The 27,036-nt window shown below is 37.8% G+C and overlaps 1 protein-coding gene across 1 annotated transcript; it reads left to right on the plus strand.

Annotated features, from left to right (window-relative positions):
* The first annotated feature begins 22,377 nt into the window (after positions 1 to 22,377).
* Positions 22,378 to 25,029, plus strand: LOC145494993 (uncharacterized). Its single transcript, XM_081474566.1, has 2 exons — positions 22,378 to 24,296; positions 24,688 to 25,029. The coding sequence occupies exon 1, from the start codon at positions 22,750 to 22,752 to the stop codon at positions 23,107 to 23,109; it is 360 nt and encodes a 119-aa protein (XP_081330692.1). The 5' UTR covers positions 22,378 to 22,749; the 3' UTR covers positions 23,110 to 24,296; positions 24,688 to 25,029.
* Positions 25,030 to 27,036: the final 2,007 nt, after the last annotated feature.

Below are 27,036 nucleotides of genomic sequence, written 5' to 3' on the forward strand. Positions count from 1 at the left end.
CTTATTGTCATAATCATGATTGACGCCAGCCAAAAACTCAGTCAATAGTTGGGTTTTGATACAACTGTGATAGAATGCTCAGGACCGTAGATGGACCTTCAAGTTTGTCTGGGTGTAAGGTACACCCTAGTCAGCAAACAGCTTGATGCAAGCCGTAACATGGCGTTCACACAGTGAAGAATTAGGGGGACCCAGCATATGGAAGTCATCCAAATAATGTTAAACAAATTCCATATTGTAGTTATGTCTTAAAGCTCACTCTAGTAAATCTGCGAGTGCTGTAAAAATGAAGGGGGAAGACCATAGGCCGATAGACCATGGGTCTATAAAAAAATTTCCCTGCCACTGCATTCCCAGGAGAAAGAGGTCTTCTGGGTGGACTGGAACAATATGTTAGGCACTCTTAACATTGAACTTCAGCCTTGAGCTTGTCCACTTTAGTAGGAGACACCAACAAGGAGGACGCAAGGGAGAAAAATGTACTCCCAAGGAAGGGTTGATTCCAGTAGTGGGGGAACGTCTTGAGGATGACAAGACGAGCCTGAAGAGCCTTTTCATTGCCTAAATGTCAAGACCTGTAAATCAGCTAAAAAAAAAGATATGTAGACAATAAAACATCCGGTCCAGGATTGTCACTGAAGCCAAAACTGTTTGTTTCAGCTAAAAAAATCTGTCAACACCGTAACTCTTATCAGTGCAGATGGTTTGGCCTGCAGTGACAAAATATTTTGACTTGGACAAATGTACCAAAGGAGCCACTGTCTTGCCTTGGAGGCTAACTTATTTATTCATTTATTTATATATTTTTTTTGTCTGTGTGGCTAACTTTTGTTTTCAAGACAGGCATCACTGACAAGTTCCAGTTCTTTCAATCCTTGATCTGTCCTTGCTCATGGTTTCCATGTGTCTGTCAAAGGCTGAGCTCTAGACAGTGTTGGTCTGTAGTTTGTTAAAAACAATGTTATGTGCTTGTCATGAATTAGCACGGATTAGCGAAGATTGGATGCTAAATTTAGGTCTGAGAAAGGTAAAACTAGAAACCAGAGCACGACAAATACATTTATTTCACTGAACACTGTGGGGAAAAAAACAAACATCGCACATTGAAGGGTTTGAGATCACCGCAACACCGCAAGTTTGGATTTTATTCGACGCATCACGGCTTAAACACAAAAGAACAAGCTTAAATTTTGGCCTGTATTCAGCTGTAAAGCTCCCATTTGATTTTCGTTCATGAAAATCTTCTCACTCGCCAAAAGCACAGGGGACTCGAACACTGTATAAGCAATAACATAATCATTTACAAAATATATGCACCATTATTTACCTATGTTCCTAGGTCTGTTTGAACCTTTTAGAATGGATTTGACTAGAAGGAAAGGCAGTTTACATTTCAAATATCATCTTGTCTGCCAATTTGTAAATGCAACAATCCTGTTTCATCTCGAGTTTTCACTATCATCATTATCTATTAAGAGGGAAAGTCCACTAAGACCAAGCCATAATGATCAAAAATATGTGGCACATGACGAAAAATCAAAAGTTTTCATATTTCGCCCAGAGATAGAGAGAGCCTATGCGAAGCATAGAAATGTGATGGGTTTATTTTTCTTCAAATAATTTTTAAACCTGCTAAAAAATCACAAATTCCGATGATCCCACGTCTGGTCAAAAACACGCAAAATTTTAGTGACTCATACCCTATCATAAACTTCACTTTCTTCAATCTGCCTCACAATAACACTCCAGTTTAAGCCTTGAAATACATTGATGAGTGGTTTACAAGTCTTTTGATGCCAATTATACTTCTGTTGGTTAATTTTCAAGCTCACGACAAGCCGCTTAAAATCACTAAAATTCGCTTCCTCAAAATTCTCAATTATGCACACTTTTTCAATCGACAAATTCGCTACCCAGTAAAATACCAAAACACCTACAATTCTGACATTTCAGAAGAACAAATGTCAGTGTAAAATGTGATACAAAAATTATTTTCGGGCTTTTCATCAGCTCTGAGTACTGACGCTCTCAAAATCATGATAACCACAACACCAACCTGCTAGAAAGGAAAACAATAGGCAAGAACCTGTGACCAGATTATCAAAAGCAATGTGAAAATTTCTTCTTGCATTTGATTTCCTCGGTGTTAGGACTTAAACTATGACAGAAAAGTCATGTTCAAGATTGAAGAGAGCAAAGTTTATGATAGGGTATGAGTCACTAAAATTGTGCGTGTTTTTGACCAGACGTGGGACCGTCGGAATCTGTGATTTCTTGACAATGTTCCAAAAAAAAAATCCCACCACCTTTCTATGCTTACCATATTATTGCCCAAGAGCAGGTGAACATTTAAACTTAATTACTGGTCCAGAGAGAAGATTTGTTTTTCCGAGAATCTTAATGATCCCCAAGACAAAAACAAAGGAAGCATTGAGGTTGGAAGAAAAGAAAACTAGCTGTTTCGCTATGGACAAGTCACTCTATAAACATTGGACCGTCAGAATTTGTGATTTTTTGACGGGCTTAAAACAATGTTTCAAGAAAAAAATCCCATCACGTTTCTATGCTTACCATAGGCTATCTCTGGGAGGAATATGAAAATTTTGATTGTTCATCATGTGCCACAACTGGGGCTATGTTAGTGGACATTTCGTCTTAACTCTCATCGGGGATGTGATTCCCAGGTTTCATAAAATCCTCAAGACTTCAACATGGCCAGTGACTATATGAGATTATGCAATATGATGCAATAATAATACAATAATGTATAATCTCAGAATGAAGTTCCATTGAAACAAAACTAGAAAATAGAAACCTCCAACTCATAATCTAATTGTTAATTAGAAAAAAATTCAATTTCAACCCCCATGCATTTAAAGCTTGCATTGTTTCTTGTAAATACACTTAACACATGTTAGTGTTTTGACAGAGATATTGAGACTTTAGTGCCACCTAATTCTTATTACACTTGATATTTTTTACTCCTAACAGTTAAAATTTTATAATGTTTACTCCTAACCGCTTATTATTTTGGCCTCTTTTGTGGCTAATGGTTAACCTCATTAAGGCCGTCTTTCATTTCTGGTTTAAATTTCTAGCAAAAGTTAAACAAGTTATCAAGGCAAACAATCAATAACGTTTTATCTAATATCATGAAATGATCTTGATTTGTGGTTAATTTACCGTAATTTGCGTAAGTTGAGGGTAAAATGTACTTCATTTTAATATTTTGGTTTAACTCGCGTTCACTGCATAGGCCTCTCAAAATAATATGAAGTTCTATGCTGATGACCCCTACAAAGACAATCTGAAAATGACAAATTATGAACTGGGGCCTTCCTTAATCCCTTGAAAAAATTTGATACATTAGATTTAGTCCATGCTTTTGTGAATTATCATAAATGTCGCATTTTGGGTAATTTTTATTGGGGACTTTCATGTGACCCTTTGAATAATTTTCGTAGCTTTCGCTAATGGGCCACCAAAATCTCGTAAATATCGCAGTTTTCATAAATTTCATAAAATTCGTAGTTTTGGCAAATGTTGTTAAAGACTTTCCTCAAACCCTTTAATGAATTTTGAGGTTCCATCGATCAGCTGGCGAATTATCGTAAATTTCCCAGTTTTAAGAAATTTCGTAAAATTCGTAATTTTCATAAATTGCGTTGGGGACTTCCATGTAACCCTTTCAAAGACTTTTGTGCATTTCGTGGATGGACAGCCGAATTATCGTAAATTTTGCAGTTATTGTAAATTTTGTAATTTTCGCAATTCTCGTAACTTTAAACGGGCCTTCGTTGCAACCCTTTGAATAAATTTCATAGAGTTTGTCGGTGGTCTCGCGAATTTAAGTCAATTTGGCAGTTTTCGTAAATTTTGTAATTTTTGCAATTCTTGTCACTTTGCAGAAGCCTTCCTTGATATCCTTTCAATAAATTTCGTAGATTCTGTCAATGGTCTTGCGAATTACAGTACATTTTCGTCGTTTTCATAAATTTTGTAATTTTCGCAATTTTCGTAACTTTGGAGGGGCTTTCCTTGCAACCCAGTGAATAAATATCGTAGATTTTGTTGTTGGTCTTGTAAACTACAGTAAATTTTGCAGTTTTCGAAAATTTCGTAGTTTTGACAATTTTTGTAACTTGGGTGAGGCCTTCCTTGCAACCCAATGAATAAATATTGTTGATTTTGTCGATGGTCTTGCAAAATAAAGTTAAGTTCGCAGTTTTCGTAAATTGTCTAATTTTTGCAATTTTTGTCACTTCGGAGGAGTCTTCTTGCAACCCACTGACTAAATTTCGAAGCTTTTGTTATAGTCTCGCATATTACAGTAAATTTTGCAGTTTTTGTAACTGCGTTCAATCCTGAACGTTAGGAAGACCGTGGTGTCGTCGGCATATTGCATAATTTTTATTTCTTTTGTTTCAACATTAATTGTTTTAATTGAGCGATGTTTTTTGAGAGTTCTTATGAAAAGTTTAATGCCAATTCTAAAAAGCAAGCCAGACAGAGGACAGCCTTGTCTAACACCGCGTTGTAAACGAAGGAAGAAAGATGCATGGCCATTGTTCATTACACAACTAGAGGCTTCATTATGCAAAACATCTATCCATTTTAAACAACCAGACAAACTGTTAAAAGGTAATGGTTGCCAATATATCCAATATAAAGCTCTGCTTCTCTAAAACTTTGTCAAACTGGTTTGTTTAAATCACAGAATGGTTAATCATGATTTGGATCTCAGTATTTCTGTAACCAGATCATAAGCGAAGATAAATGGATTGTAAGTTAACACAACTGCTTGTTGTAACGCGTCGGAGGTTCCTAAACACTAGGACAAGATCATTTCAGTAAAGTGTGACAGAGGACCCTGTTTTTAGCAAAGAAAGTCCACAAACCAACTCCTCTGTAAACATGAGTAGTCCCTTAAGTAACCTCTACCTAATACCAAGTCATGGGTGGTTGATCATTCCTGCTATCCATGTCTAAAATCTTGGCTAACACTCGCCACTTGATGAGTTGGAGGAGTATGGCTATATGGCATTGCAGATTAAAAGAAAGAGTGCAAACTCACACCATTCAAAAAGATGTACACGTTGGAACGTGAGCAACGAGAGAAACGGGAAATTGAAAGAGAGGTATGATAGACCTAAACGTTTGCTACTGTTAAATAATAAATATCGTAGATTTTGTTGTTGGTCTTGCAAACTACAGTAAATTTTGCAGTTCTCGAAAATTTCGTAATTTTGACAATTTTTGTAACTTGGGTGAGGCCTTCCTTGCAACCCAATGAATAAATATTGTTGATTTTGTCGATGGTCTTGCAAAATAAAGGTAAGTTCGCAGTTTTCGTAAATTTTCTAATTTTTGCAATTTTTGTCACTTCGGAGGAGTCTTCTTGCAACCCACTGACTAAATTTCGAAGCTTTTGTTGTAGTCTTGCAAATTACAGTAAATTTTGCAGTTTTTGTAACTGCGTTCAATCCTGAACGTTAGGAAGACCGTGGTGTTGTCGGCATATTGCATAATTTTTATTTCGTTTGTTTCAGCATTAATTGTTTTAATTGAGTGATCTTTTTTGAGAGTTCTTATGAAAAGTTTAATGCCAATTATAAAAAGCAAGCCAGACAGAGGACAGCCTTGTCTAACACCACGTTGTAAATGAAGGAAAAAAGATGCATGGCCATTGTTCATTACACAACTACAGGCTTCATTATGCAAAACATCTATCCATTTTAAACAACCAGACAAACTGTTAAAAGGTAATGGTTGCCAATATATCCAATATAAAGCTCTGGTTCTGTAAAACTTTGTCAAACTGGTTTGTTTAAATCACAGAATGGTTAATCATGATTTGGATCTCAGTATTTCTGTAACCAGATCATAAGCGAAGATAAATGGATTGTAAGTTAACACAACTGCTTGTTGTAACGCGTCGGAGGTTCCTAAACACTAGGACAAGATCATTTCAGTAAAGTGTGACAGAGGACCCTGTTTTTAGCAAAGAAAATCCACAAACCAACTCCTCTGTAAACATGAGTAGTCCCTTAAGTAACCTCTACCTAATACCAAGTCATGGGTGGTTGATCATTCCTGCTATCCATGTCTAAAATCTTGGCTAACACTCACAACTTGATGAGTTGGAGGAGTATGGCTATATGGCATTGCAGATTAAAAGAAAGAGTGTGCAAACTCACACCATTCAAAAAGATGTACACGTTGGAACGTGAGCAACGAGAGAAACGGGAAATTGAAAGAGAGGTACGATAGACCTAAACGTTTGCTACTGTTTAGAGCGTTTTAACATGTCGTCACAGCAGCCATATTGGTGTCCGAAAACCATGACGAAACAGTGGCCTTGTTAGTCTACCAAACTAATCCTGTGGGGGTTTAACTCTATTCTTATGTAGGCACTTTCTTTTGTTCCAACAAATTTGTGTGGCCGTTGGTGTTATGAGTTACAACGTTGTATTGACTAGTGCAGTTTGCACCGGGCGTAAGGAATCAGTAAAGGGGTACATTAAAGTGGGTTATTTTTGTGATGAATTAACTATATTTAATAAGTATCAAGTGTTGATGAAGTCAATAGCAGGAGGATGGTTGCCATATAAACTGACGTTAACCTCTGTGCTGTGATTCATTTTATCTTTAGCAAATCCAACGTCATGCAGAAAAACTGGAAAGAGAGGCAGCAACAAAAACATGGCAAAAAGAGGACTTAGAGCTTGTGGTCGAACGACAAAAAAAACAGCTGGAAAGCAGGGACAACCAGTTATTCGCTGTAAGTTTGGGAGTTACGTTTCTTCTTTTATGTTTTAAATGCAAAACATTATATTGCTGCTTGGCTAAAAGATTATCGACTAGGTAAATGGTGACTCTCAGATTTTGTAAAATATTAACATAGAGGCGATGGCACTAATATCTTCTCTATCTTAAATGAGGTACTCTGAATTCCACTATCTTCCACCTAGCATTGTTAACTACTGCGCCTCTCAGTTACAGGCGAACTCAATGGTTTTATGCCTCGTTTCGGTCGATCATCTTAGCAGACCTGTCAGGAAACAGAAATTCAAAAGGTCACATCTGTGGGCTGTAATTGGTAGAATTCGTTCTTTTTTCAAGGTTGGTTGGTTATTGTCATAATCATGATTCATGCCAGCCAAAAACTCAGTCAATAGTTAGGTTTTGATAGACCTGTGATAGAATGTTCAAGAAGGGAATATGTAAACAATCAATCCTACTATTTTTGTATAGGTGATTCAGGAGAATGAAGAACTGAAAAGATTTATACAGGACTCCAAACAATTGAAGGAAGGTAACAATGCTCTCAATTAACAGCTCAAATTTAAGCACCTGCTGTTGCAGTCTGTAGAATAGATCATGGAATACAGAGTGTGGAGTAAATAAATAAATAAGTAAATAAAATCACCTTTATTTACCCTCAGCTGTGTGCCCTTGGCGGCGACCATTAGTGTCATTACTTTTATTGGCTGTTGTCTTTTGGTGAATTTTGACTTTTTTTGGAGATTTGGAGGGAGTCTTAGGTCGCTGCTGAATTGATTTTTGACGCACCATATATCATCAGGTGGGTAAACATTCGCTTTCTGTTTGCATGCATGATTTAGTCCATGCTTTTGCAAAGTATCATAAATGTCGCATTTTGGGTAATTTTTATTGGGGACTTTCATGTGACCCTTTGAATAATAATCGTAGCTTTCGCTAATGGGCTACCAAAATCTCGTAAATATCGCAGTTTTGATAAATTTCATAAAATTCGTAGTGTTGGCAAATGTTGTTCAAGACTTTCCTGAAACCCTTTAATGAATTTTGAGGTTCCATCGATCAGCTGGCAAATTATCGTAAATTTTCCAGTTTTAAGAAATTCCGTAAAATTCGTAATTTTCATAAATTGCATTGGGGACTTCCATGTAACCCTTTCAAAGCCTTTTGTGCATTTCGTGGATGGACAGCCGAATTATCGTAAATTTTGCAGTTATTGTAAATTTTGTAATTTTCGCAATTCTCGTAACTTTAAACGGGCCTTCGTTGCAACCCTTTGAATAAATTTCATAGAGTTTGTCGGTGGTCTCGCGAATTTCAGTAAACTTGGCAGTTTTCGTAAATTTTGTAATTTTTGCAATTCTTGTCACTTTGCAGAAGCCTTCCTTGCAATCCTTTCAATAAATTTCGTAGATTCTGTCAATGGTCTTGCGAATTACAGTACATTTTCGTCGTTTTCGTAAATTTTGTAATTTTCGCAATTTTTGTAACTTTGGAGGGGCTTTCCTTGCAACCCAGTGAATAAATATCGTAGATTTTGTTGTTGGTCTTGCAAACTACAGTAAATTTTGCAGTTTTCGAAAATTTCGTAATTTTGACAATTTTGTAACTTGGGTGAGGCCTTCCTTGCAACCCAATGAATAAATATTGTTGATTTTGTCGATGGTCTTGCAAAATAAAGTTAAGTTCGCAGTTTTCGTAAATTGTCTAATTTTTGCAATTTTTGTCACTTCGGAGGAGTCTTCTTGCATCCCACTGACTAAATTTCGAAGCTTTTGTTGTAGTCTTGCAAATTACAGTAAATTTTGCAGTTTTTGTAACTGCGTTCAATCCTGAACGTTAGGAAGACCGTGGTGTCGTCGGCATATTGCATAATTTTTATTTCGTTTGTTTCAGCATTAATTCTTTTAATTGAGTGATCTTTTTTGAGAGTTCTTATGAAAAGTTTAATGCCAATTATAAAAAGCAAGCCAGACAGAGGACAGCCTTGTCTAACACCGCGTTGTAAATGAAGGAAAAAAGATGCATGGCCATTGTTCATTACACAACTAGAGGCTTCATTATGCAAAACATCTATCCATTTTAAACAACCAGACAAACTGTTAAAAGGTAATGGTTGCCAATATATCCAATATAAAGCTCTGGTTCTGTAAAACTTTGTCAAACTGGTTTGTTTAAATCACAGAATGGTTAATCATGATTTGGATCTCAGTATTTCTGTAACCAGATCATAAGCGAAGATAAATGGATTGTAAGTTAACACAACTGCTTGTTGTAACGCGTCGGAGGTTCCTAAACACTAGGACAAGATCATTTCAGTAAAGTGTGACAGAGGACCCTGTTTTTAGCAAAGAAAATCCACAAAACAACTCCTCTGTAAACATGAGTAGTCCCTTAAGTAACCTCTACCTAATACCAAGTCATGGGTGGTTGATCATTCCTGCTATCCATGTCTAAAATCTTGGCTAACACTCGCCACTTGATGAGTTGGAGGAGTATGGCTATATGTGACGTGACAAGCGTGACCACATCATGTGATCAGGCACTCACGTGACGAGCAGAACCTCGTGCAACGGATATACTTTGGTAGTGTGCGAGTGCCAACTCGGCATTAAAAGTTTCTTATCACTATTTAGCCTGAGCTGTGATTTATTCCCTTTATAACTTGACATGGTGTCAGAAGTGGGATCTCACGCTTCGTTAGTGGATGATGTGATGAACATTCGTCGCCACACTGGTGAGTAAACCGTCGACCGAAATTGGAAGCTTGTTCTGCCTTCACGCCCTTGGCAGAAAATTGGTGCTGATCTGTTTGTTCTTGGACAGCAGACATTCCTAATCATGGTTGATTACTGGTCCAATTTCTTTGAAGTGGTTGAGATCCACAAGAAGACAGCACAAGCTGTTATTACTCAACTCAAGGTGCAATTTGCTCGCCATGGTATTCCAGAAGTACTGATTACAGATAATGGTTCAGAATTTGACAATCGGGAGTTCCAGAGTTTCTCCTCTGAGTGGAATTTTGATCACCGAACCTCTAGTCCAAGATATCCACAGTCAAATGGAAAAGTGGAAAATGCTGTGAAAACCTGCAAAGGACTTCTTATGAAAGCGAAGGACGACAAGAAAGACCCACTATTAGCAATCCTCGATTGGCGCAACACCCCAAGTGAGGGGTTCAGTACCTCGCCAGTTCAGAGGCTAATGGGTCGACGCACTCGTACTTTGCTACCAACAGCTGCAGTGCTCCTCAGGCCAAACAGTGACATTAAGACGACGGCGAGTAACCTAGCAGCTAGGAAAAGATTGCAGTGCAAGCAGTACAACAGAGGCATCAAGAACCTTGCCCCCTTGAAGGCAGGTGATTCAATCCGCATGAAGTTGCCTGGGGAGAAGAAATGGAGCTTAGGCCACTGTACGCGCCCTCTTGCCCGACGGTCTACGAAGTTGAGGTGGAAGGACGGCGCTTCCGTAGAAACCGCCGCCAGCTGCGGTCTACTATGGAGCCGTCACCAGAACCATGCAGCCCCATCGATGAGCCTCATCAAGCTGAGAATGAAAGCAAGCCACCAGATTTACCAGAGTTCCTGCCAGGACAGATCCACACCCAGACCCCTGAGATTGAAGTGAATGATTCAATCCCCGCCACAGAATCTGTCCCGGTCAACGAAGATCCCATACCTGCTTTCCAGCCCAGACGCTCAGAGAGAGCCAGACGTGCCCCAGCATGGCTTGAAGATTATGACTTGAACACTTGAACATTGACTTGAAACACTTGAAATAGCTTTAGTTTATTGTTGGACCCTATTGTTTTTGTTCTTGCTAATTTTGTAAGGGAAGGGGATGTGACGTGACAAGCGTGACCACATCATGTGATCAGGCACTCACGTGACGAGCAGAACCTCGTGCAACGGATATACTTTGGTAGTGTGCGAGTGCCAACTCGGCATTAAAAGTTTCTTATCACTATTTAGCCTGAGCTGTGATTTATTCCCTTTATAACTTGACACTATATGGCATTGCAGATTAAAAGAAAGAGTGTGCAAACTCACACCATTCAAAAAGATGTACACGTTGGAACGTGAGCAACGAGAGAAACGGGAAATTGAAAGAGAGGTATGATAGACCTAAACGTTTGTTACTGTGAAATAATAAATATCGTAGATTTTGTTGTTGGTCTTGCAAACTACAGTAAATTTTGCAGTTTTCGAAAATTTTGTAGTTTTGACAATTTTTGTAACTTGGGTGAGGCCTTCCTTGCAACCCAATGAATAAATATTGTTGATTTTGTCGATGGTCTTGCAAAATAAAGTTAAGTTCGCAGTTTTCGTAAATTTTCTAATTTTTGCAATTTTTGTCACTTCGGAGGAGTCTTCTTGCAACCCACTGACTAAATTTCGAAGCTTTTGTTGTAGTCTTGAAAATTACAGTAAATTTTGCAGTTTTTGTAACTGCGTTCAATCCTGAACGTTAGGAAGACCGTGGTGTCGTCGGCATATTGCATAATTTTTATTTCTTTTGTTTCAACATTAATTCTTTTAATGATGATGGTCTGATGACATGCACATTTTTCAGCTGCAAAGGATGCTGTGAAGTTTCCTATTATAATCATAATATTGTCTTTAATATCATTATCATCATCATTATTAATAATTATAATAATATTATTGCTCTTAAATAACGGTTTAGCTAGAAGGATAGTCATGCAGCAAAACAAAACCGAAACTTTGAAAAATAACACCCAGAAAAATGCTGTTCTTCCAGCGTGTATTTATTAAACTTTTGTTTCCATTGGAAGCGGATCTGTATGTGGCAATGCAATATTGATGCTTTTTCATTCATTCTATCTTGCAGATTAAAAGAAAGAGTGGGCATAGTGACACCGTTCCAAAAAAAATACACATTGGAACGCGACCAACGAGAGAGACAGGAAATTGAAAGGGAGGTATGATAGACCTAAACATTTGCTACTCTGTATAGCATTTTAACATGTCGTCACAGCAGCCATATTGGTGTCCCAAAACCATGACGAAATGGTGGCCTTGTTAGTGTACCAAACCAATCCTGTGGGGGTTTAACTCTATTCTTATGTAGGCACTTTCTTTTGTTCCAACAAATTTGTGTGGCTGTTGGTGTTATGAGTTAAAACGTTGTATTGACTAGTGCAGTTTGCACCAGGCGTAAGGAATCAGTAAAGGGGTACATTAAAGTGGGTTATTTTTGTGATGGATTAATTATATTTAATAAGTATCAAGTGTTGATGAAGTCAATAGTGGGAGAATGTTTGCCATATAAACTGACGTTAACCTCTGTGCTGTGATTCATTTTATCTTAAGCAAATCCAACGTCGTGCAGAGAAAATGGAAAAAGACGTGGCAATAAAGAGAGTACAAAAAGAGGAGTTAGAGCTTGTCGTCAAACGACTACAAAAACAGCTGGAAGTCAAGGACAGCCAGTTATTCGCTGTAAGTTTGCGAGTTACATTTCTTCTTTTATGTTTTAAATGCAAAACATTATATTGCTGCTTGGCTTAAAAAGATTATCAACTAGGTAAATGGTGACTGTCAGATTTTGTAAAAGATTAACATAGAGGTGACGGTGCTAATATCTTCTCTATCTTAAGGCACAGGGTGAATAACGTAAATGAGGTAGCTCTGAATTCCACTATCTTTCACCTAGCATTGTTAACTACTGCGCCTTTCAGTTACAGGCGAACTCGATGGTTTTATGCCTGGTCTCAGTCGATCATCTTAGCAGACCTGTCAGGAAACAGAAATTCAAAAGGTCACATCTGTGGGCTGTAATTGGTAGAATTCGTTCTTTTTTCAAGGTTGGTTGGTTATTGTCATAATCCTGATTCACGCCAGCCAAAAACTCAGTCGATAGTTAGGTTTTGATAGACCTGTGATAGAATGTTCAAGAAGGGAATATGTAAACAATCAATCCTACTATTTTTGTATAGGTGATTCAGGAGAATAAAGACCTGAAAAGATTTATTCAGGACTCCAAACAATTGAAGGAAGGTAACAATGCTCTCAATTAACAGCTCAAATTTAAGCACCTGCTGTTGCAGTCTGTAGAATAGATCATGGAATACAGAGTGTGGAGTAAATAAATAAGTAAATAAAATAACCTTCATTTACCCTCGGCTCTGTTTATAGCACAAAGGCTAAAGAGTCCTAGCAAATAACTGAAATAAATAATTCAAATTATTATAACATAAATATTGTTAAGAATCCCAACTGACTGGAGGTAAACCAGCTGTTGGGACGCAAACGAATAGTAACAAATATATACAGGGAAGAAACTACTTTGTTGTTTTGAACCGCTCTGTTAATATGAATTTTGTGTGGGGATTTAAGTCCCATGAAATGCTTAAATTAGCATAATTTCAAATAAACTTAACATACCGTCACCAGATTTGAAAAGTAAATAAAGGACAGAAGTCCAATTTTTTTCACAATAAAATTATTGCATATATCAGATGATGACGTCACCAATGATGAAGTCATATGATACTCTAAACTGTAAACTTGTAAATTCCAACATTTTTGTGTGGGATTTCCCACACTTTGTTAGCGCCAGCAACATTTATACCTTTATTTGTGTATGAGAGAAAAGTGTTTGTCATGTGGTTTCTACTTGGCATGTAGACTGGGTTCCACTAGCAAGAAGGAGGACCCTGGGGTTGAGTGTTTTTGTGCGACGACCATTAGTGTGATTACTTTTATTGGCTGTTGTCTTTTGGCGAATTTTGACTTTTTTTTGAGATTTGGAGGGAGTCTTAGGTCTTAGTGTTTGAGACACTCGCTGCTGAATTTATTTTTGACGCACCATATATTGTGAGGTGGGTAAACATTCGCTTTCTGTTTGCATGCCGTCCACAAAATTCTTGGATGAATAAGGAACAATCATGCAAAATGTTCCACTTCTTGGACAGAACTGTCTGCAGTTACATGTTTAAATTATGTCACATTGAAATTGCTTCGATCAGCTTAAAATCCCAACAATTTCTGCGGAAAATAAAATTCTAGTAAACAATCTCGCGCCGCACAGTTTGCAACTGTCGGTGAAAAATTTACACTTGAATGATTTCATTGCTTTCAATCCCCGTCTATTGCTAAAACCAGCATTTTTATATCAGCAACCGAAGTTTTACGTACAGATATAACACAATGACAAAGTCCAGTATTTTCCTGTGTATTTACGGTTAGCAAGTTGAGGTTCCCTCAATAAACCATGATTTGCTGATACGTTGCATGACGGTGCAGTTTCCATATACTCACACGTTTAAGAGGCCCTGCGCCTAAGAAACGACCGATGATTTCCGGCTAAACAATAAAATCGGCCAACTTTTATCTCCCAAGTAGAGGTTACCGAATACTATTTAAAAATGAATTTCTTTTGTTTCAGTTTCGCTTTAAACCAAAAATATCGAGCCGCAAACTTTTTCCGTCTGATAGCAGCAAAATCAGGCTGAAAATAAGCCCCCGCAAAAGACTGTTCAGAAATTACTATCGCAATGCAAAATGAGAAAACTAGTGTTGAAGAAAAAGGCCTTTTAATGCAATGCCATTCGATAAACATCAAAAAACTGCCAAAGCGATTAAAAAATAAAGTTTCGAGTGTTGCATACTAAATTGGACGGAGCGTTGGAGCTGATTTTAAAATAATTATTTCTCAAAAGTCCAATGCTGTTGAAAGCAATCACAGTGATGAATTAGACATTAGAGGGATGCACATCACGTTTCTGGAGTATATTGACCTTGTACAAAGCGTTCAAAGTTACCGTGTGACAGCGGCCATTGATGTCATTTGTCATGTCAAGTCGCAAGAACACAGCGGTCAAACGCCGGGCATGCGCAAATGGGTACATTTTTTGGCAGCCACGATCCAATTTCCCGCACAAAAGTCTAAAGGAAAACATGGGAAACAACCAGTGTCACGCAAAATTTATGAAAAAAAATTGAAAAGTTCATAGAAAGCTGTGAAAGGAAAAGAAAGTGGGTAAAAGGAAAACTTAAGACTTTTCAGACACAAAGTTTATTGAGTTACCGGTATTCTGCTGATTTACCATTTTGTTTTGAGCTTTACCAAAAAAGTTTATAAGTCTTGAAAACCTGTGTCATGCTACGAACCGACGGCGTAGTATATTGTCATTTGTTTTTATTAATCATATGATGCATGATGCCGGAAACGGATGACAAACGGTGTGTAAAAGAAGGAAAAATGGAAGAAGAAAAAGACAATTGCAGTGATTCAGCCTTGCTCAGACGAGCTGGAAAAATTTTGGCAAGGACTGTGGGGATTCCATCTGGATCCAGGATTTGTCTGAAGCACAGGAACGAGATGAATCGAAACGACAAACGATGTTCATGTCCATCGTCATGGGGGCATAGCTGGCCAAAATACCGATCCCAAACCGCCTGTACCAGGTCTTTGACCAAGTGGGAAAATCTTTTCTAAACTACAAACCTGGAAAAAACTGGTGCACTAAATGCAAAGTGTAGGCGGACAAAAAATTCAAGGAGCACGGAAAATACATACCACGGAAAAAAAGAACTGCAACAAGCAGAAGGTAGCACAATTTTTAACTTTTATTTCTGTTAGCTCTTGTTGTACAGGCTAAAACATAAGCAAATATATAAATAATGAGGAAAATGTCATTTATAGGATGCCGATGACCCACGAAAAGAACAATGTCATGAAAATATTTTGACCGCCTTTTAGTTGCTCCATTGCTCGCACATGCGCAGACTTTTGACCGCTGTGTTAGTCGGGCGGTCACCAGGTAGGGATCCAGTCGTGACCCCATAACTCAGATCACGCTGCGGCCAAATTGGTCTGGCGGTTAGGGAAGTTTTCCTTTTTGAGTGACCATCATTTGTGAAAAATAACATAAAATTGTTCCACTAAACGTTTTCTGGCTGGGAAAAATTGTTTCCCTTTTTGTGCATTTGTTTGGATTCCGCCGCTATTTGTACAAATGACATCAATAGCCGCTGTCACGCGACTACATTTTCCAGATTCAACTTTTGTTAGCAGATGGTAATTTTGAGTTATTTTCTTTTTCTGCGGATTTTTCATCTTCCTGTATCTTTCAATTCTACGTCCTTCTACTCAGGATGGTCTTTGAATGCCTAGCAAGGTTTAAAGTGGCGTTTAACACGTTATCCACGGCCGTATTTGCAAAAGAGAAGTGTTTCGCTGAAGTAGCAGGATAACGGTAAACACGGTAACTTTGAACGCTTTGTACAAGGTCAATATACTTTGGCCAAAAAATGTTTTTCCAGAAACGTGATTTGTATCCCTCCAATGTCTAATTCATCACTAACGCTTCATCCAATTTAGTATGCAACATTTGAAACTTTATTTTTTAATCGCTTTGGCAGTTTTTTGATGTTTCTCGAATGGCATTGCATTAAAAGGCCTTTTTCTTCAACACTGTAGTTTTCTCATTTTGCATGTAACCCTTTCAAAGACTTTTGTGCATTTCGTGGATGGACAGCCGAATTATCGTAAATTTTGCAGTTATTGTAAATTTTGTACTTTTCGCAATTCTCGTAACTTTAAACGGGCCTTCGTTGCAACCCTTTGAATAAATTTCATAGAGTTTGTCGGTGGTCTCGCGAATTTAAGTCAATTTGGCAGTTTTCGTAAATTTTGTAATTTTTGCAATTCTTGTCACTTTGCAGAAGCCTTCCTTGATATCCTTTCAATAAATTTCGTAGATTCTGTCAATGGTCTTGCGAATTACAGTACATTTTCGTCGTTTTCGTAAATTTTGTAATTTTCGCAATTTTCGTAACTTTGGAGGGGCTTTCCTTGCAACCCAGTGAATAAATATCGTAGATTTTGTTGTTGGTCTTGTAAACTACAGTAAATTTTGCAGTTTTCGAAAATTTCGTAATTTTGACAATTTTTGTAACTTGGGTGAGGCCTTCCTTGCAACCCAATGAATAACTATTGTTGATTTTGTCGATGGTCTTGCAAAATAAAGTTAAGTTCGCAGTTTTCGTAAATTGTCTAATTTTTGCAATTTTTGTTACTTCGGAGGAGTCTTCTTGCAACCCACTGACTAAATTTCGAAGCTTTTGTTGTAGTCTCGCATATTACAGTAAATTTTGCAGTTTTTGTAACTGCGTTCAATCCTGAACGTTAGGAAGACCGTGGTGTCGTCGGCATATTGCATAATTTTTATTTCTTTTGTTTCAACATTAATTGTTTTAATTGAGCGATGTTTTTTGAGAGTTCTTATGAAAAGTTTAATGCCAATTCTAAAAAGCAAGCCAGACAGAGGACAGCCTTGTCTAACACCGCGTTGTAAACGAAGGAAGAAAGATGCATGGCCATTGTTCATTACACAACTAGAGGCTTCATTATGCAAAACATCTATCCATTTTAAACAACCAGACAAACTGTTAAAAGGTAATGGTTGCCAATATATCTAATATAAAGCTCTGCTTCTCTAAAACTTTGTCAAACTGGTTTGTTTAAATCACAGAATGGTTAATCATGATTTGGATCTCAGTATTTCTGTAACCAGATCATAAGCGAAGATAAATGGATTGTAAGTTAACACAACTGCTTGTTGTAACGCGTCGGAGGTTCCTAAACACTAGGACAAGATCATTTCAGTAAAGTGTGACAGAGGACCCTGTTTTTAGCAAAGAAAGTCCACAAACCAACTCCTCTGTAAACATGAGTAGTCCCTTAAGTAACCTCTACCTAATACCAAGTCATGGGTGGTTGATCATTCCTGCTATCCATGTCTAAAATCTTGGCTAACACTCGCCACTTGATGAGTTGGAGGAGTATGGCTATATGGCATTGCAGATTAAAAGAAAGAGTGTGCAAACTCACACCATTCAAAAAGATGTACACGTTGGAACGTGAGCAACGAGAGAAACGGGAAATTGAAAGAGAGGTATGATAGACCTAAACGTTTGCTACTGTTAAATAATAAATATCGTAGATTTTGTTGTTGGTCTTGCAAACTACAGTAAATTTTGCAGTTCTCGAAAATTTCGTAATTTTGACAATTTTTGTAACTTGGGTGAGGCCTTCCTTGCAACCCAATGAATAAATATTGTTGATTTTGTCGATGGTCTTGCAAAATAAAGCTAAGTTCGCAGTTTTCGTAAATTTTCTAATTTTTGCAATTTTTGTCACTTCGGAGGAGTCTTCTTGCAACCCACTGACTAAATTTCGAAGCTTTTGTTGTAGTCTTGCAAATTACAGTAAATTTTGCAGTTTTTGTAACTGCGTTCAATCCTGAACGTTAGGAAGACCGTGGTGTTGTCGGCATATTGCATAATTTTTATTTCGTTTGTTTCAGCATTAATTCTTTTAATTGAGTGATCTTTTTTGAGAGTTCTTATGAAAAGTTTAATGCCAATTATAAAAAGCAAGCCAGACAGAGGACAGCCTTGTCTAACACCGCGTTGTAAATGAAGGAAAAAAGATGCATGGCCATTGTTCATTACACAACTAGAGGCTTCATTATGCAAAACATCTATCCATTTTAAACAAACAGACAAACTGTTAAAAGGTAATGGTTGCCAATATATCCAATATAAAGCTCTGGTTCTCTAAAACTTTGTCAAACTGGTTTGTTTAAATCACAGAATGGTTAATCATGATTTGGATCTCAGTATTTCTGTAACCAGATCATAAGCGAAGATAAATGGATTGTAAGTTAACACAACTGCTTGTTGTAACGCGTCGGAGGTTCCTAAACACTAGGACAAGATCATTTCAGTAAAGTGTGACAGAGGACCCTGTTTTTAGCAAAGAAAGTCCACAAACCAACTCCTCTGTAAACATGAGTAGTCCCTTAAGTAACCTCTACCTAATACCAAGTCATGGGTGGTTGATCATTCCTGCTATCCATGTCTAAAATCTTGGCTAACACTCGCCACTTGATGAGTTGGAGGAGTATGGCTATATGGCATTGCAGATTAAAAGAAAGAGTGTGCAAACTCACACCATTCAAAAAGATGTACACGTTGGAACGTGAGCAACGAGAGAAACGGGAAATTGAAAGAGAGGTACGATAGACCTAAACGTTTGCTACTGTTTAGAGCGTTTTAACATGTCGTCACAGCAGCCATATTGGTGTCCGAAAACCATGACGAAACAGTGGCCTTGTTAGTCTACCAAACTAATCCTGTGGGGGTTTAACTCTATTCTTATGTAGGCACTTTCTTTTGTTCCAACAAATTTGTGTGGCCGTTGGTGTTATGAGTTACAACGTTGTATTGACTAGTGCAGTTTGCACCGGGCGTAAGGAATCAGTAAAGGGGTACATTAAAGTGGGTTATTTTTGTGATGAATTAACTATATTTAATAAGTATCAAGTGTTGATGAAGTCAATAGCAGGAGGATGGTTGCCATATAAACTGACGTTAACCTCTGTGCTGTGATTCATTTTATCTTTAGCAAATCCAACGTCGTGCAGAAAAACTGGAAAGAGAGGCAGCAACAAAAACATGGCAAAAAGAGGACTTAGAGCTTGTGGTCGAACGACAAAAAAAACAGCTGGAAAGCAGGGACAACCAGTTATTCGCTGTAAGTTTGGGAGTTACGTTTCTTCTTTTATGTTTTAAATGCAAAACATTATATTGCTGCTTGGCTAAAAGATTATCGACTAGGTAAATGGTGACTCTCAGATTTTGTAAAATATTAACATAGAGGCGACGGCACTAATATCTTCTCTATCTTAAATGAGGTACTCTGAATTCCACTATCTTCCACCTAGCATTGTTAACTACTGCGCCTCTCAGTTACAGGCGAACTCAATGGTTTTATGCCTCGTTTCGGTCGATCATCTTAGCAGACCTGTCAGGAAACAGAAATTCAAAAGGTCACATCTGTGGGCTGTAATTGGTAGAATTCGTTCTTTTTTCAAGGTTGGTTGGTTATTGTCATAATCCTGATTCACGCCAGCCAAAAACTCAGTCAATAGTTAGGTTTTGATAGACCTGTGATAGAATGTTCAAGAAGGGAATATGTAAACAATCAATCCTACTATTTTTGTATAGGTGATTCAGGAGAATGAAGAACTGAAAAGATTTATACAGGACTCCAAACAATTGAAGGAAGGTAACAATGCTCTCAATTAACAGCTCAAATTTAAGCACCTGCTGTTGCAGTCTGTAGAATAGATCATGGAATACAGAGTGTGGAGTAAATAAATAAATAAGTAAATAAAATCAAATTTATTTACCCTCAGCTGTGTGCCCTCGGCGGCGACCATTAGTGTCATTACTTTTATTGGCTGTTGTCTTTTGGTGAATTTTGACTTTTTTTGGAGATTTGGAGGGAGTCTTAGGTCGCTGCTGAATTGATTTTTGACGCACCATATATCATCAGGTGGGTAAACATTCGCTTTCTGTTTGCATGCATGATTTAGTCCATGCTTTTGCAAAGTATCATAAATGTCGCATTTTGGGTAATTTTTATTGGGGACTTTCATGTGACCCTTTGAATAATAATCGTAGCTTTCGCTAATGGGCTACCAAAATCTCGTAAATATCGCAGTTTTGATAAATTTCATAAAATTCGTAGTGTTGGCAAATGTTGTTCAAGACTTTCCTGAAACCCTTTAATGAATTTTGAGGTTCCATCGATCAGCTGGCAAATTATCGTAAATTTTCCAGTTTTAAGAAATTCCGTAAAATTCGTAATTTTCATAAATTGCGTTGGGGACTTCCATGTAACCCTTTCAAAGACTTTTGTGCATTTCGTGGATGGACAGCCGAATTATCGTAAATTTTGCAGTTATTGTAAATTTTGTAATTTTCGCAATTCTCGTAACTTTAAACGGGCCTTCGTTGCAACCCTTTGAATAAATTTCATAGAGTTTGTCGGTGGTCTCGCGAATTTCAGTAAACTTGGCAGTTTTCGTAAATTTTGTAATTTTTGCAATTCTTGTCACTTTGCAGAAGCCTTCCTTGCAATCCTTTCAATAAATTTCGTAGATTCTGTCAATGGTCTTGCGAATTACAGTACATTTTCGTCGTTTTCGTAAATTTTGTAATTTTCGCAATTTTTGTAACTTTGGAGGGGCTTTCCTTGCAACCCAGTGAATAAATATCGTAGATTTTGTTGTTGGTCTTGCAAACTACAGTAAATTTTGCAGTTTTCGAAAATTTCGTAATTTTGACAATTTTTGTAACTTGGGTGAGGCCTTCCTTGCAACCCAATGAATAAATATTGTTGATTTTGTCGATGGTCTTGCAAACTAAAGTTAAGTTCGCAGTTTTCGTAAATTGTCTAATTTTTGCAATTTTTGTCACTTTGGAGGAGTCTTCTTGCATCCCACTGACTAAATTTCGAAGCTTTTGTTGTAGTCTTGCAAATTACAGTAAATTTTGCAGTTTTTGTAACTGCGTTCAATCCTGAACGTTAGGAAGACCGTGGTGTCGTCGGCATATTGCATAATTTTTATTTCGTTTGTTCCAGCATTAATTCTTTTAATTGAGTGATCTTTTTTGAGAGTTCTTATGAAAAGTTTAATGCCAATTATAAAAAGCAAGCCAGACAGAGGACAGCCTTGTCTAACACCGCGTTGTAAATGAAGGAAAAAAGATGCATGGCCATTGTTCATTACACAACTAGAGGCTTCATTATGCAAAACATCTATCCATTTTAAACAACCAGACAAACTGTTAAAAGGTAATGGTTGCCAATATATCCAATATAAAGCTCTGGTTCTGTAAAACTTTGTCAAACTGGTTTGTTTAAATCACAGAATGGTTAATCATGATTTGGATCTCAGTATTTCTGTAACCAGATCATAAGCGAAGATAAATGGATTGTAAGTTAACACAACTGCTTGTTGTAACGCGTCGGAGGTTCCTAAACACTAGGACAAGATCATTTCAGTAAAGTGTGACAGAGGACCCTGTTTTTAGCAAAGAAAATCCACAAAACAACTCCTCTGTAAACATGAGTAGTCCCTTAAGTAACCTCTACCTAATACCAAGTCATGGGTGGTTGATCATTCCTGCTATCCATGTCTAAAATCTTGGCTAACACTCGCCACTTGATGAGTTGGAGGAGTATGGCTATATGTGACGTGACAAGCGTGACCACATCATGTGATCAGGCACTCACGTGACGAGCAGAACCTCGTGCAACGGATATACTTTGGTAGTGTGCGAGTGCCAACTCGGCATTAAAAGTTTCTTATCACTATTTAGCCTGAGCTGTGATTTATTCCCTTTATAACTTGACATGGTGTCAGAAGTGGGATCTCACGCTTCGTTAGTGGATGATGTGATGAACATTCGTCGCCACACTGGTGAGTAAACCGTCGACCGAAATTGGAAGCTTGTTCTGCCTTCACGCCCTTGGCAGAAAATTGGTGCTGATCTGTTTGTTCTTGGACAGCAGACATTCCTAATCATGGTTGATTACTGGTCCAATTTCTTTGAAGTGGTTGAGATCCACAAGAAGACAGCACAAGCTGTTATTACTCAACTCAAGGTGCAATTTGCTCGCCATGGTATTCCAGAAGTACTGATTACAGATAATGGTTCAGAATTTGACAATCGGGAGTTCCAGAGTTTCTCCTCTGAGTGGAATTTTTGATCACCGAACCTCTAGTCCAAGATATCCACAGTCAAATGGAAAAGTGGAAAATGCTGTGAAAACCTGCAAAGGACTTCTTATGAAAGCGAAGGACGACAAGAAAGACCCACTATTAGCAATCCTCGATTGGCGCAACACCCCAAGTGAGGGGTTTAGTACCTCACCAGTTCAGAGGCTAATGGGTCGACGCACTCGTACTTTGCTACCAACAGCTGCAGTGCTCCTCAGGCCAAACAGTGACATTAAGACGACGGCGAGTAACCTAGCAGCTAGGAAAAGATTGCAGTGCAAGCAGTACAACAGAGGCATCAAGAACCTTGCCCCCTTAAAGGCAGGTGATTCAATCCGCATGAAGTTGCTTGGGGAGAAGAAATGGAGCTTAGGCCACTGTACGCGCCCTCTTGCCCGACGGTCTACGAAGTTGAGGTGGAAGGACGGCGCTTCCGTAGAAACCGCCGCCAGCTGCGGTCTACTATGGAGCCGTCATCAGAACCATGCAGCCCCATCGATGAGCCTCATCAAGCTGAGAATGAAAGCAAGCCACCAGATTTACCAGAGTTCCTGCCAGGACAGATCCACACCCAGACCCCTGAGATTGAAGTGAATGATTCAATCCCCGCCACAGAATCTGTCCCGGTCAACGAAGATCCCATACCTGCTTTCCAGCCCAGACGCTCAGAGAGAGCCAGACGTGCCCCAGCATGGCTTGAAGATTATGACTTGAACACTTGAACATTGACTTGAAACACTTGAAATAGCTTTAGTTTATTGTTGGACCCTATTGTTTTTGTTCTTGCTAATTTTGTAAGGGAAGGGGATGTGACGTGACAAGCGTGACCACATCATGTGATCAGGCACTCACGTGACGAGCAGAACCTTGTGCAACGGATATACTTTGGTAGTGTGCGAGTGCCAACTCGGCATTAAAAGTTTCTTATCACTATTTAGCCTGAGCTGTGATTTATTCCCTTTATAACTTGACACTATATGGCATTGCAGATTAAAAGAAAGAGTGTGCAAACTCACACCATTCAAAAAGATGTACACGTTGGAACGTGAGCAACGAGAGAAACGGGAAATTGAAAGAGAGGTATGATAGACCTAAACGTTTGCTACTGTGAAATAATAAATATCGTAGATTTTGTTGTTGGTCTTGCAAACTACAGTAAATTTTGCAGTTTTCGAAAATTTTGTAGTTTTGACAATTTTTGTAACTTGGGTGAGGCCTTCCTTGCAACCCAATGAATAAATATTGTTGATTTTGTCGATGGTCTTGCAAAATAAAGTTAAGTTCGCAGTTTTCGTAAATTTTCTAATTTTTGCAATTTTTGTCACTTCGGAGGAGTCTTCTTGCAACCCACTGACTAAATTTCGAAGCTTTTGTTGTAGTCTTGAAAATTACAGTAAATTTTGCAGTTTTTGTAACTGCGTTCAATCCTGAACGTTAGGAAGACCGTGGTGTCGTCGGCATATTGCATAATTTTTATTTCTTTTGTTTCAACATTAATTCTTTTAATGATGATGGTCTGATGACATGCACATTTTTCAGCTGCAAAGGATGCTGTGAAGTTTCCTATTATAATCATAATATTGTCTTTAATATCATTATCATCATCATTATTAATAATTATAATAATATTATTGCTCTTAAATAACGGTTTAGCTAGAAGGATAGTCATGCAGCAAAACAAAACCGAAACTTTGAAAAATAACACCCAGAAAAATGCTGTTCTTCCAGCGTGTATTTATTAAACTTTTGTTTCCATTGGAAGCGGATCTGTATGTGGCAATGCAATATTGATGCTTTTTCATTCATTCTATCTTGCAGATTAAAAGAAAGAGTGGGCATAGTGACACCGTTCCAAAAAAAATACACATTGGAACGCGACCAACGAGAGAGACAGGAAATTGAAAGGGAGGTATGATAGACCTAAACATTTGCTACTCTGTATAGCATTTTAACATGTCGTCACAGCAGCCATATTGGTGTCCCAAAACCATGACGAAATGGTGGCCTTGTTAGTGTACCAAACTAATCCTGTGGGGGTTTAACTCTATTCTTATGTAGGCACTTTCTTTTGTTTCAACAAATTTGTGTGGCTGTTGGTGTTATGAGTTAAAACGTTGTATTGACTAGTGCAGTTTGCACCGGGCGTAAGGAATCAGTAAAGGGGTACATTAAAGTGGGTTATTTTTGTGATGAATTAATTATATTTAATAAGTATCAAGTGTTGATGAAGTCAATAGTGGGAGAATGTTTGCCATATAAACTGACGTTAACCTCTGTGCTGTGATTCATTTTATCTTTAGCAAATCCAACGTCGTGCAGAGAAAATGGAAAAAGACGTGGCAATAAAGAGAGTACAAAAAGAGGAGTTAGAGCTTGTCGTCAAACGACTACAAAAACAGCTGGAAGTCAAGGACAGCCAGTTATTCGCTGTAAGTTTGCGAGTTACATTTCTTCTTTTATGTTTTAAATGCAAAACATTATATTGCTGCTTGGCTTAAAAAGATTATCAACTAGGTAAATGGTGACTGTCAGATTTTGTAAAAGATTAACATAGAGGTGACGGTGCTAATATCTTCTCTATCTTAAGGCACAGGGTGAATAACGTAAATGAGGTAGCTCTGAATTCCACTATCTTTCACCTAGCATTGTTAACTACTGCGCCTTTCAGTTACAGGCGAACTCGATGGTTTTATGCCTGGTCTCAGTCGATCATCTTAGCAGACCTGTCAGGAAACAGAAATTCAAAAGGTCACATCTGTGGGCTGTAATTGGTAGAATTCGTTCTTTTTTCAAGGTTGGTTGGTTATTGTCATAATCATGATTGACGCCAGCCTAAAACTCAGTCAATAGTTAGGTTTTGATAGACCTGTGATAGAATGTTCAAGAAGGGAATATGTAAACAATCAATCCTACTATTTTTGTATAGGTGATTCAGGAGAATAAAGACCTGAAAAGATTTATTCAGGACTCCAAACAATTGAAGGAAGGTAACAATGCTCTCAATTAACAGCTCAAATTTAAGCACCTGCTGTTGCAGTCTGTAGAATAGATCATGGAATACAGAGTGTGGAGTAAATAAATAAGTAAATAAAATAACCTTCATTTACCCTCGGCTCTGTTTATAGCACAAAGGCTAAAGAGTCCTAGCAAATAACTGAAATAAATAATTCAAATTATTATAACATAAATATTGTTAAGAATCCCAACTGACTGGAGGTAAACCAGCTGTTGGGACGCAAACGAATAGTAACAAATATATACAGGGAAGAAACTACTTTGTTGTTTTGAACCGCTCTGTTAATATGAATTTTGTGTGGGGATTTAAGTCCCATGAAATGCTTAAATTAGCATAATTTCAAATAAACTTAACATACCATCACCAGATTTGAAAAGTAAATAAAGGACAGAAGTCCAATTTTTTTCACAATAAAATTATTGCATATATCAGATGATGACGTCACCAATGATGAAGTCATATGATACTCTAAACTGTAAACTTGTAAATTCCAACATTTTTGTGTGGGATTTCCCACACTTTGTTAGCGCCAGCAACATTTATACCTTTATTTGTGTATGAGAGAAAAGTGTTTGTCATGTGGTTTCTACTTGGCATGTAGACTGGGTTCCACTAGCAAGAAGGAGGACCCTGGGGTTGAGTGTTTTTGTGCGACGACCATTAGTGTGATTACTTTTATTGGCTGTTGTCTTTTGGCGAATTTTGACTTTTGTTTGAGATTTGGAGGGAGTCTTAGGTCTTAGTGTTTGAGACACTCGCTGCTGAATTTATTTTTGACGCACCATATATTGTGAGGTGGGTAAACATTCGCTTTCTGTTTGCATGCCGTCCACAAAATTCTTGGATGAATAAGGAACAATCATGCAAAATGTTCCACTTCTTGGACAGAACTGTCTGCAGTTACATGTTTAAATTATGTCACATTGAAATTGCTTCGATCAGCTGAAAATCCCAACAATTTCTGCGGAAAATAAAATTCTAGTAAACAATCTCGCGCCGCACAGTTTGCAACTGTCGGTGAAAAATTTACACTTGAATGATTTCATTGCTTTCAATCCCCGTCTATTGCTAAAACCAGCATTTTTATATCAGCAACCGAAGTTTTACGTACAGATATAACACAATGACAAAGTCCAGTATTTTCCTGTGTATTTACGGTTAGCAAGTTGAGGTTCCCTCAATAAACCATGATTTGCTGATACGTTGCATGACGGTGCAGTTTCCATATACTCACACGTTTAAGAGGCCCTGCGCCTAAGAAACGACCGATGATTTCCGGCTAAACAATAAAATCGGCCAACTTTTATCTCCCAAGTAGAGGTTACCGAATACTATTTAAAAATGAATTTCTTTTGTTTCAGTTTCGCTTTAAACCAAAAATATCGAGCCGCAAACTTTTTCCGTCTGATAGCAGCAAAATCAGGCTGAAAATAAGCCCCCGCAAAAGACTGTTCAGAAATTACTATCGCAATGCAAAATGAGAAAACTACAGTGTTGAAGAAAAAGGCCTTTTAATGCAATGCCATTCGATAAACATCAAAAAACTGCCAAAGCGATTAAAAAATAAAGTTTCGAGTGTTGCATACTAAATTGGACGGAGCGTTGGAGCTGATTTTAAAATAATTATTTCTCA

This window comes from Orbicella franksi, chromosome 8 (assembly GCF_964199315.1).
Source record: "Orbicella franksi chromosome 8, jaOrbFran1.1, whole genome shotgun sequence".
NCBI lineage: Eukaryota > Metazoa > Cnidaria > Anthozoa > Scleractinia > Merulinidae > Orbicella > Orbicella franksi.

Excerpts from the sequence above, each read along its gene's own strand:
- LOC145494993 (XM_081474566.1), top strand. The coding sequence starts at position 22,750 with ATGGAGCTTAGGCCACTGTACGCGCCCTCTTGCCCGACGGTCTACGAA.